Genomic DNA, 12,091 nt, shown 5'->3' with positions numbered 1-12,091 from the left:
GTATTCATTTTGAAACAATTGTGTTTTCTGGCTATCAATGTGTTGCAGAATGTTTTCCCTCTGAGACAGAATGGTTATTTTTCTCTTTCTGTAACTGAAAACACGAAGATGTTTTTGGTCAGTCACTTTTAGGTTCTTTTATAGGAGAAATACTGTGTTATATTTAAAGCAGTGAACTTGAATATTCATGGTCCTTACAAAACTTTACCAAGTGTTTTGTAGAATAATTCCAGGAAACCCTTGTGTGTTGAAGGTAATAAATTTACTGAACAACCTCATTGGAAATCATGGCTGCTATACAACAATATAATTTTACAGTGTTAAGGTATATAGCTTGGATCTAAATGCCAGTGACAGAGCTTTCTAAGCATCCTGTTGCAGAAATGTTCTTTTTTTTCTTAATGTCCTCTTTATTATTTTTGATTCAGTATTTTCTTTATTCAGCATCCACTCAAGCGTGTTGAAAGACAGTGCAGACCTTCCTCCTGTGGATTCCAGCCTCTCAGAAGTAAATCTGGGCCGATTTGAATTTGAGGTGTCTGATTTCTTCCTTTTTGGATCACCACTTGGTTTGGTGCTGGCCATGAGGAGCACTGTTCTGCCTGGTCTGGATGGTAAGCTCTCCTTGGCATTGAAGTACAGGGTACGTAATGACCTTTGTAAACAAAGAGGCTCATGCAGAAAGGAGGTAAATAAAGGGGCCTAGTTAAGGTCAGGGAGTGAAGTAGTTTTCTTCCTCTAAGAGATGGGAACATTAATGCAGGTAGGTACTGAGGTGATGAGGATTGTTCCAGGGATGTCACTGCTCACTTCCAAATATGTGTCTCATGTTCTGCTGTTAATCATATATTCCATGTCATACATCATGAAGCTCCCACTTCACCAAGGGTCAGTCCTTGAAAACAACACCCAAAATAACATCTCTACTTGGTTCAGCATTACCTCTTGTTCGTGTCTGGCTTCACGGGTGGATTTGGCCCTCGGGTGTGTTGCTTGTAAGCCATTCTTCCTCTCTAGTAACAGAGCCCAGTGATCAGACACAGTGAGGATTTTTTAGTTTTATTTCTAAAGCATCTGGATTTTTTAAGTTTTTCAGTTAAAAGCTTACTTTACTTTTCATTATTCAGCACGTGCTTTGCCTCTTTTCATGGTATGAGCCTTGGATAGCGCAGCGTCTTTATAGGAAATGATGCATTCGTTTATCAGGTGAGGGAGAAAATCTGTTGCAATAATGAGAAGAGACAACAATTCAGAACTCCAAGGGTTTTTGTTTTTTTTCCTAGCTAGTAGTCCTTTCCCCAGTCTCTGCTCTGCTACCCTCCAGACACTTTGACAGGAAAATTTCATGTTAATTACTAGTATTTTAAACTATTTTCTTCAAATTAGCACTCACTTCCATCCTTCCTCTGGTGTCCTGCAAAGGAGAATATGCTTTGAGAGCAGCTCAACTGATGGGCATTTCAAACACATTCTGAGGTGAGCAGTGTCTACTTGAAGCATTATTAGTCTTTAGAGGTGCATATGATAAAAGAATCCCATTTTAAATTGATAATTGTGACACAGTTGAGAAAAAAACAGACAAATTGAAACCTATCATGCAAAAGGTTGAAAATAAGTTGAGAAGAGCCAGGTGCCCTATTTACTGTAGTTAAAGATAGAAAGCTATCTGAAAATGTGGCAAGTAAAATTCAGATTGATTGATTGATTGATTGATTGATTTTGCTAGTATCAGTTTTTATAATATAAAGGAAGGTTCTGCTGTCCCCTAGGTTTAAGTCCTCTGGATGTCACAAGCCCATCGGACCATTTTGCTGGTAAATATTTGAAGTGCTGAGCACCACAGCTATAGTGATCCATAATATATTTACAAGATTTTTAACTTCTTTTTCCTTCCTTGCTTCCATCTGTTTATCTTCTGCTGCTCTTCACATTTCCTATGTGCCCGCATCTCAGATTGTAATGTCTCTGTAAAGTCCTATGCAGTGAAGTGTTCTTTACATATGAAATGGGAAACAATTCAGTTAAATTTCTTTTGGCCAGGTTTGCACTAATCTGGAGAAAACCATATTAACTATGTTTCTGTACAGACTCCATGGAAACTGTAAAGCAGCAATACTGACCTCCCTCTCTGTCTCATTCATATCCAAGTATGCCAGGTCCGACCAGCCTGCAGCCAAGTGTACAGCTTCTTTCACTCTGCTGACCCCTCTGCCTGCAGACTTGAACCATTACTGGAAAAGAGATTCCATCTTCTTCCTCCATTCAGTGTCCCACGATACCAGAGATACCCACTAGGGGATGGAAAATCTCACCAGTTAGGTACAGTGCCTGTTTTCATAGCTCTCATTGCCAGTTGTTCTCTTAAGTGTTCTCTCCTTACACAGCTCAAGAGAATTTGAAATAGCAATGTGCTAGCATGCTAAAAACAAGTCATCTGGGACTGAGTAGCACAGATATACTTAGCAAGTGTGGAACCCAGGAAGAAAAAGTAAGAAAAAATAATTCTTATGCATGAGGTTTGTGTTACTAGTTGTGTTAAAGAGGAGCTGGAAGGTGATACCACTGTTCTGGTTGAAATGTCACTTGGAAAATTCCGTGTCTTTGACTATCATTTTAAACAATTATTTTTACTAATAGTTGACATTTGCCTAGATCTTCACATGTTGCTTTTTGTGGTTGGTTTGTTGTAGAGATCTACTAGGACTAATCAGACCACAGAGCAGTCTTGCTTGAGCAGCTTCTCCTGGGTGGGCTACTAAACAACAGTTATGTTGGTAATAAGGATTTCAATCCAGGAAGAAAAACCCAGAAGTAGATTGATTTCTGGGGAAGAAAGATGAAGGGGTGGGTGAGCAAGGTGCTAGTAGAAGGAATTGTGCTTTTTTATTTTATAGAAAATAAGGTAAAATCATACAGGCATGAAGTATCTTTGACTTGTCACATTATGCAAAGAAGGACATTTTGCTAATGTCAGAAAGAGGGCCGGAGAAGTATCACAGACTCCCAGGGCTGTGCATTCTTCTCAGAAAATTACTTTAAAATGAGTAGGATTGAGTTGGAAGTGAAATAGCATGTTATCATCACTACCCAGTTGGGAAGATCCTGGCCAAAAGCACCCAATTGCTCTTGCACGTTCCTGGCAGTAGGGTGTGTGCTTTCTCCACATAGTCATGCTGTGACAGGCTATTCTCCCTCTGGAGGGGGAAGTTTCATCTATGGGCATTGAATGTGATATTGTTCAGGAAAATATTCATTAGCCCTGTATTTAAAAATAAACGAATAAGTAAAGAAATAAGATATACACACAAACACTAGTTTCAAAACCATGGTGTGCATCCCTTTTTTATTAATGTTATTTTCATTTTTGTCATCTGCAGGTGATGCTCTCCACAATCACAGTGGTCTGTTCCTTGAGAATAGCTCTTTGAACATACCTTTCACTCAGGAGAGTCCTGAATCTCCAAGTACATCTGATCAACCACAAGGGAAAACAAGGAAGTTGAGCTTGGGCAGCACAAACAGTGAAAACTCTGGGTCAACTGAAAGCTTGCCATCAGCATGCCTCACCAACAGTGAGTGAAGCCTGGTGCCATGTGCTGTTGGATATGGCAACAGCCTTTCCCTTCACACTGTTTCTGTGAAAAAGTTGATTATGAAAAGAAAAGATATCTGCTTGGAATTTGGGAAGAATGAAATAGTCCATTTCTGCAATTTTACATCACACAAGTTATCTATCTTTTCTGTTTGTAATTAGATAGGTAAAGTAATAGAAAAGGAGACACGGTTTTATATTAAGATCCCCCTCATAAATAGCCACAAGAGTTTCATAGTAATGAGTTCATGATCATTTTCCAGACATGAAGTAGTATAGGTAGACAAGATTATTAAGATAGTTAAAGTGCTATAAATCATTATATTGTCCTGCTATAGACCATAGTCATGTCTGTGTCTGTCTGTCTATCTATCTGTCTCAATATTTGCTTCACTGTTTGGGAGGCATTTGCAATTCTTACCCTAAAACATGATGATAAAAGTACTAATCTTTGACCTTACATTTTCTGTGGACCAGAAAGCGGTGGGGTCATACTGAGGTGATTTCTGCTTCCCAAAACTTGGACCCCAAAGAACTCCTTAGATGGCAAGCAGTTAAGTGATGATGCAGTCAGTAAAAACAGTACTTTCATGATTAATAGATACCTTTAATAGACTCAAAATGTCAAGATGAAGAAAGCAGAAGACTTAATTCCATTATCTAGCTTAAAAATGAAGACAGCAAAAAAAATATTGATACAGAAATTTATGCTATTTTGTTTGTTTCATTTTTTTTAGTTACTGCAAAGTGGTGGGGAACAAAACGAATAGATTATGCCTTGTATTGTCCAGATGTGCTGACAGCCTTTCCAACAGTGGCCCTGCCACACCTCTTTCATGCCAGCTACTGGGAATCAACAGATGTTGTGGCCTTCATCTTAAGACAGGTAATTGATCTTCCTTTTTTGTGTCTCTGCAACAGAGAACTTTGTGATTGTTAATTGTGTTTTCCAAGGGTTTAGATCAATTAGATGGCTAACTGTGTATGCATCACATACTAGTACATGTAGGAATGACACATCTGGATTTGTTGGAGAGGTAAAGGGGGGACAGTGAGCCCACCATTAGCACTACTGACTTTGTGACCAGTAATATTGCACCTTTATGCACACCTCACCTCTCCCATGCCACAGATCAGTGTAACCCTGTATTTTATATTAATTTTGTCCTGTTTTTGAAGGAATAGGCTATCTCCAGCCTTACATAATTATGTATCTCCCTATTAAGTATCAAATTACTAGCATACATCTGATAGTATACCAGTTTGAAAGTACTGCTTCCAGTCCTTTACAGGAGACTTTCCTAGCCTTGTGTGTGCATTATAGCTTTTAGAATTTAATAAGCTTCTCAAGCACTTAGAACACTGTAAAAGCAGTATGTGAGCTTACAGCACTACATAAATAGTTGGTTAGTTCCAGTACAGTCTGGACCTTCTGCCCTTGTTGGGGGTTAAGATTAAGACTAATGGCTCCTGAATGCCCTGTGGGAGCATATATTGCCTGAACATTACCTCTAGTGAATAGAAGTTATGCCAATTTGTTAAAAAACGTACTTACTTCTCAACATTACTGTGATTTGTTGAAAGCCAGCTGCTTTGCTGACTCTGACTGCAGCATTTTACTCTGATTTTACTCAACGGACTTCATGTAAGACATCTTTTAAAATGGTTCTAGACCAGTCTTCTAGCAAGGGCACCCAGAGTGTAAAACTTGAGCACAGAAAACCAGTTGTTAAACTTGAAAAATTTGCTAATCTGTTTCTCATTCAAAAAAGCTATTTGTGATTGCAGGTACAACCCACAGATTTCAGTGAAACAGGGCTATTTGTTTCAATTGAAATGTGGCATAACCCACACCCAGATTCTGAACTCTGTGGTTTGTGTCCTGAAATCTGAGTTGGACGTTCAAGTTTCTGGGTAAGTGTGTGTATGATATTTAGGTTGTAAGAATGTGTATGACATAAAAGGGTTCTGCATGTTCACAAGTTGGACTTCAGTGGGTCCTTGTGGGTCCCTGCCTATCACCTACTATGGTAGCAATACCTGGAAGGGAGAAGAAACATTCTCTCTGAGCAGATATGTAGAAAATCAATACAGATGAAGACAGGGGTCTGATGTCAGCTTCATAAAGGACATAAAAAATGCTTCTGTGGTTTTAAGCTGCTTTACTGATTTTGCAGACCATAGTCAAGACAATGTGACTGTCACTTGGTACTATGATAGTCTTTTCACCATTTTCTCTGGAGGAATGTGCAGGTTCTGTGAAAAATGAAAAAGCTGTATTTGAGATTAAGTGTTGGCCAACAGAGTGAAAGCATTTTGTTTGTTTGTCTGTGCAGTTAGTGTGAACATATCACTTTAGCTATCTCTACTTCCATTGTGCTTTTGGCTCTGCAGTGTTGCTCAGCTGGAGCACCAGTGTAATTTCTCTTTCTTTGCCAAGTTCCAGGCCAGACACTTTATTAAAATATTAATATTTCAGGTGATGAGGTATGAAAATGTAAATTTCAAGGAAAATGACAACCTGGATCCAGAAACACTAAGTCTATCCAATCCACGAGAAAAATGGCTACGCAAAAGGACACATGTCAAATTGAGGGTGAGCTTAACTCTGAATACATATGGCAGCTGTGGAACGTGGGTTTGGCAGAATGGAGTTAAATGGAGTTTTATCTCTGTGAGTGAGAATTGAGTAACTGAATATCACTGAAGAGCTGAAAACTGCTAACTTAATCTGGAGGCAGTCAGATTAATGGTTAGAGAGTATGAGAAATTTCATCTTCATTTATCACTTCATGTTGGAAGAAAGTATATTTGTTTCTTTAAATAACAGACAAGCCCTAAGTTTCCATTATGCAAAGGTTCTTTTATGCTAGACAATTCACAGGCCAAGCAAAAATATTTCCTCCTTTCTTCAGGTACTAAGTCAGTTAGTAATGTCAGTTAAAATGGATGTGCCCTGCACATAACAATGTGGCTGTGTGAAACCACTTCAAGTGAAAAAGAATTGGCTTTCCCTTATTTCTCTTACTTGGTTTAGTCTTGAGCACTCTCTCTAGAAAGTCTATTCAGGAACCCACCATTATTGGAAATCAGGCTCCATCTGAAATGGATTTGCAGTGCACTTGATGTACCTCAGATGTACTGTCCAGGACTATGTTTCTGTGTCACTGTTCATAACAAAATAGAGACAGCAGCCTTGTGACAAAAACAAACAGCACTGTTCCCATGTTCTGCTCTTATTTCAGAATGTGACTGCTAATCACCGAGCTAACGATGTCATTGCAGCAGAAGATGGTCCTCAGGTACTGGTTGGGCGCTTTATGTATGGACCTCTGGACATGGTGGCTTTAACAGGTGAAAAGGTGAAGTCTGAGTAATCCATTTCCTTAGTTTTATTAGAAACAGTTGTTGAATGTAAGACACATGTACAGTGTCAGAGAAAGCCTTACAGTGAGGGGAAATATGTCACTAGCCCCCTACTACTTCAGCAAAAAGATACTGTAAAATGGGCTTTCCTAAGAGCTGACCTTTTTCTGAGCTCTCATCTGTCTTACCTGATTGTGGCTATCTCCTTTGGTTAGTGATGAGTGTGCTGCACAGTGGTTTCTGAACCTGCCATCCAGGTGTAGCACGTACTGGAGACAACTTTCTGAGGAAGAAGGAAAATCTATAAAGAAGGAAAATTTATAGTAGTTGACAAAGCACTAAGAGAAAATCATGTATCATCCTATCCAGATAGAACAACTAGATAAAAGAGTAGGCATTCTAGAGGCTAGGTGGCTGCTGTATCTTACACACAGGCAAGTAAAGATTAGTTTTAGAAATTAGTAGTAATGCGCCACAATTGAAATCCTAAAGCTGCCTGCAGAAGCCAGGCTTACAGGTAATAAAACCAAACATCAAGTGAACGTATTTTTTAATTTTCACATTGTAAGAGTTTCTGTGCAAATTAAGAGGGTAATGCTGCTGAGCTGAGGGCAAAACTGAAGTTTTTGGAGGCTTTACTTGGCCTGTTTCAGGTCCAGCAAAATATTTAATATACTTTATGTTAATTTTGATTAAATATTTCAGTTGAAGAAAACCATATTGGTGAAATATTTTGAAAATTTGAAGTGTTTTGATAATATTCAAGGTTATGATTTGAGAAAGATTTTTGTCTAAATAACCAGATGAAATTTTGTAGGTTTAGTGTCTGAAAAGGTAATACAGCTATGCAAGATAAAATCGTCTTTGTCCTAGTTTAGGGTTCCTCCTAAATTTCTGACCTGTATGTCTGTGTTTGACATGTGCAGTGCTAAGATCAAGGCTCTAAATTATGAAGACAATAAATTATGGAGGCAATAAGCTTTTGTATTGAATGTTAGGAAGCATTTACTTATTGAGAGGACTCTCTTTGAAGTTCTTACTGAGTCACAAAGTTCCTTCAAACTTCCTTGTGTACTACCAGCCGTGGTTGGAGAGACTAATATTGTCTAGGCTTGGCAGGCCTTGTAAATAGGGGCTGTTTTGTTGACTCTCACACTAGATTACTGTTCTGTTGGTTTTGCAGGTGGATATCTTCATAATGACTGAGCCATCTTCGGGTAGGTGGGTGTATTTTGACACAGAGATATCCAACAGCAGTGGACGAATATCCTACAATATACCTGAACAGAAGAGATTGAGAGTTGGTGTGTATCCCATCAAAATGGTGGTCAGGTAATAACTCCAAGCTGAAACTAAAGCTGTGATGGGCTGTTGTGATCAGGAAGGAATGTCAAAACTGTATAAAAACTTCATTTGAATCCCTACTTGGGAGATTAAATCAATGAGGTGAATTTTGCTGAAATAGAATATGTTGTTATCCAACAGTTAACAAAGTCTAAAATCAGCTTACAATCCTATATAGTGCTACTCAAGGATGAGAAAATGTTTTACTTAGTTTAATAAAAAAGGCAATCAATTCAAGAAAAATAGAGTAACTGATACACAAATAAAATTATATTCAGAAATGAAGCTTTAGAGTGCAGGAGTAAGTTTAAAGAGGAACAAAATAAATTGTCCTGTCTTTGTTCATTAGGCTGTGAGCACATCTTGTTAGAATCTTCATACCAGACATACACATGGTCTTTAGATTACAGGTTTTAGGAAACAAGAGATGGGGGATGGGAAGAGCTTTGGATTTTCTTGTCATTTATCCATTTTTTAACATCCAATTCTCTTGTGGAAAATACATCATAAGGAAGTGTTTTTCACATGTCTTTCCATGAGAAGAGTAATGTATGACTGTATTGTTTTTTGGTTGTTTGTTTTTATTTGTTTGATTTGTTTGTTTCTTTTGGTTTTGTTTTTTACTTTTCTCAACTAGCATTCCCACTGTAATTCACAAGGATAGAGGGTGGCTAATGCTCATATTACCAGCTGTTAAGCTTATGGAGAAACTTTGAGTAGTAGTTTGAGTATTTCAAGTGGTTTTGCAGGGTTTTTTTCTATTTCTTTTAGTTATTTGTACGTATGTGATTTTTTATTAAGATCAGCTTCCAAATTTCTCTTTGGAAAACTATTTCCTAAAAGTGTAAGTTTCAATTATCCCACGTAAGACTGAAATCAGAAACCATATTCGACAAAAATTTTTAGAGCTGTAGGTCCAGACAGATCTAATTTCAAATCCTAACTAGAACATGCAGAAAATACATTGTCATTTTGCTTTTTAAATTAATGTATTGCTTTGACTCTCCAGAGGGGACCAGAGCAGTGCTGCAAGTTACCTCACTGTACTGCCCCGAGGAATGGAATGTGTTGTGTTCAGCATTGATGGTTCCTTTGCAGCAAGTGTTTCAATTATGGGAAGTGACCCCAAAGTCCGAGCAGGGGCTGTTGATGTTGTCAGGTAAATGAGGTTTGAACACTTTAAATCTCTTGACTTTCTGCTTGAACACAGTAGGAAAGGAAAGGGTTGTTATACTAAACAGATGGCAGTTTTTTAAGGGCCAAGATTCTCTGTAGATACATTTCTATATTTCCTTGCACAGCGTATCTGCCTGAATTTCAGAGTAGTATCAGAATGCTGTGGATTACTTTGAAATTTGTGGTTTAAGTTGCCTAAAGACAAAACGTTGTTTCTTGGGAATATGATATTGAAGCTTGTGCAGTGAATTAACAATTATTCCATGTATTTTGTGTTTCACTAATTTCAAATAAGGACAGACTTGTACTTCAAAAATACCGGGTGCCAGGAAGGCAAGAATGTTTTCTGGAGGAAAAATTAGAAGGCCTTTTAAATCCATTCTTGCAGGTCTGTTCATGTTGCACTGGATAGAAAAAGGCAGTTTTCATTTTGGAACTTGGATGGGAATATAGAAATGTCACCTTTCAAGGGTTTCCATTCCTTACAGCTGAAATGGCAGGAAATCTCATTAAAGATTTCCAAAGTAGCAGTACCTGATGTGTTGCGAAGTTTATTCTAACTATATTTTTAAATAGCTCTCATATTTTAGATTATATTTTGTATAACAATGCTCTCTTGCTTTCCTCCATCTCCCACAGGGTGTAGAGATTATTACTTAGTTTCTTGGTTGGAGCAGAGTCTTAGGCTCCTTTCTATTCGTTAAAGGACAGCATCTCACTTCTAACTGGAGTTAGAAGAAAAGATGTTGACCTGACCTGTGAGTGTTGTTTCTCTTTCTGCTCTTATGTAATTTAACTGCTTCTTCTGACAGGCATTGGCAGGACCTGGGATATCTGATTATCTATATCACTGGCCGTCCAGATATGCAAAAACAGCGTGTGGTTTCATGGTTGTCCCAGCACAATTTCCCACAAGGGATGATCTTCTTCTCAGATGGACTTGTTCATGACCCACTGCGACAAAAGACCATTTTTCTCCGGAATCTCATGCAAGAGGTACTAGAAACCTATTTATAGCCTTAAAACCTCTTTTCAGAGAATGTCATTCAGTAGAGATCTCCCTTCTTTCTGAGTAATAAGTCTTACTGAACATCCCAAAGTCTTTTTGTCGTTCCTCATTTCTTTTCTCACTTTTTAAGGAGCAAGAAAAGCTGATAAAATATCCAAAGGGACCTCCAGTCCTGACAAATAAGTAAATTAACTGCTTGTTCTTTCCTGTGTGCATAGCTGTAGTTCTTGCTCACATGCAGGCAGATTGATTTAGCTTTCTGTGGTTTACAGATTGAAATTGCTAACAGTGAACTCACATGCTGCTTTATTGCAAATCAAGCGCCAGCCTTGTAGTTGCATGGTGTTCAATAGTGCATTCATTTTGGAAGTAATGTTTGTTTCAGTGCCACATCAAAATCTGCGCCGCATATGGTTCCATGAAGGATATTTCTGTGTACAGTGTTTTGGCTCTGTCGCCATCCCAGATCTACATAGTTGGACGATCCACAAAGAAATACCAGGCACAATGCCAAGTAAGTAACTCTTGCTATTCAATCAGGAAGTCCTGGGGAAGACAAGGGAATGCATGCAAGTGAATGCATGTGCAAACTCACACATACACAAAGCTGCAACAGTATTTCAAGCAAAGGATGTTTGGGTTACAAATTAGGCATTTTCTGGAAGGGTGAAAAATAAAGAGAATCAAGAGGTTGCAGGTTGTATCTACAAGTGCATGCTTTGCATATTTCTGAATGACAAAATGGAATGGTTCACTTGAAAAAAAAAGTGAGGGGAGAGGAGTCTTGGCACTCTGTAGATGTCTAACTAGGATGCCAGTGATCAAGACTTAATTCCTCATAGCGCTCATGGGTCAAGGCAGCAGTAATTTGTCACTCCCTTTCTTTTCATCCTGTTTCAGTTCCTCAGTGAAGGTTACGCAGCCCACTTGGCGTCACTGGAGTTCAGTCTGCATTCACGACCCAAAAAGAACAATTCTCGGATGATCTTGCGAAAAGGCAGCTTTGGCCTCCACTCACAACCTGAGTTTCTGCGCAAGAGAAACCACCTGCGCCGGACTATGTCTGTACAGCAGCCCGACCCTCCTTCTTCCAACCCCAAGCCAGAGCGTGCTCAGAGCCAGCCTGAGTCAGACAAAGATCATGACAGGCATCTGCCTTCTATTGCTTGGGTTCGAGGTGGAGTTCACAAATTTGAATCTATTCCCTAGGAGGATTGGGAATGTAGATCTTGGGTGCACCCCATTAAGCTTGTAGGCATGCCTCAAAGATAGTATTTAGGCAGCTCCAACCTAAGAGAAGTAGGCAGGAATTTGTACATTGGAGTCTTCCCTGTTGTGAAATCTCCCACCTTATACAAAGTGGGGCACTTCCAGTCTCTTCCTCTTACCATATTTATTGGGGAAGATTAAAACAATCTAAAAACTATCACAAGCTTATCATCATAGCAACAGATTATTTTTTGGAACAGATATAATATGTGCAATAAGAGGAAAAGATAGTGATTTTACTATGAAGGACTCTGGTATCAGCTAATTAGCTGCACCCAAGACAGCATAAAGGGTAGGTCCTGTAGGTTACGTAGGAGGTTTGCACTTCAAGCACT

At 38.7% G+C, this 12,091-nt stretch overlaps 1 protein-coding gene across 1 annotated transcript in view; it reads left to right on the top strand.

Moving 5' to 3' along the window:
- Nucleotides 1–11,696, top strand: part of PITPNM3 (PITPNM family member 3) — a 40,581-nt gene extending 28,885 nt beyond the window's left edge. Inside the window, exons 10-20 of the mRNA XM_062506891.1 lie at nucleotides 445–614; nucleotides 2,149–2,319; nucleotides 3,378–3,572; nucleotides 4,330–4,478; nucleotides 6,072–6,188; nucleotides 6,838–6,954; nucleotides 8,142–8,290; nucleotides 9,312–9,461; nucleotides 10,291–10,474; nucleotides 10,873–11,001; nucleotides 11,388–11,696. Of these exons, the coding sequence (XP_062362875.1) occupies nucleotides 445–614; nucleotides 2,149–2,319; nucleotides 3,378–3,572; nucleotides 4,330–4,478; nucleotides 6,072–6,188; nucleotides 6,838–6,954; nucleotides 8,142–8,290; nucleotides 9,312–9,461; nucleotides 10,291–10,474; nucleotides 10,873–11,001; nucleotides 11,388–11,696 (1,840 nt within the window). The remainder of the gene's footprint in view (nucleotides 1–444; nucleotides 615–2,148; nucleotides 2,320–3,377; nucleotides 3,573–4,329; nucleotides 4,479–6,071; nucleotides 6,189–6,837; nucleotides 6,955–8,141; nucleotides 8,291–9,311; nucleotides 9,462–10,290; nucleotides 10,475–10,872; nucleotides 11,002–11,387) is intronic.
- Nucleotides 11,697–12,091: the final 395 nt, after the last annotated feature.

Source organism: Cinclus cinclus, chromosome 22 (genome assembly GCF_963662255.1).
Source record: "Cinclus cinclus chromosome 22, bCinCin1.1, whole genome shotgun sequence".
NCBI lineage: Eukaryota > Metazoa > Chordata > Aves > Passeriformes > Cinclidae > Cinclus > Cinclus cinclus.
Note: the sequence above shows the minus strand (reverse complement) of the source record. Positions and strands in the feature narration are given on the sequence as shown.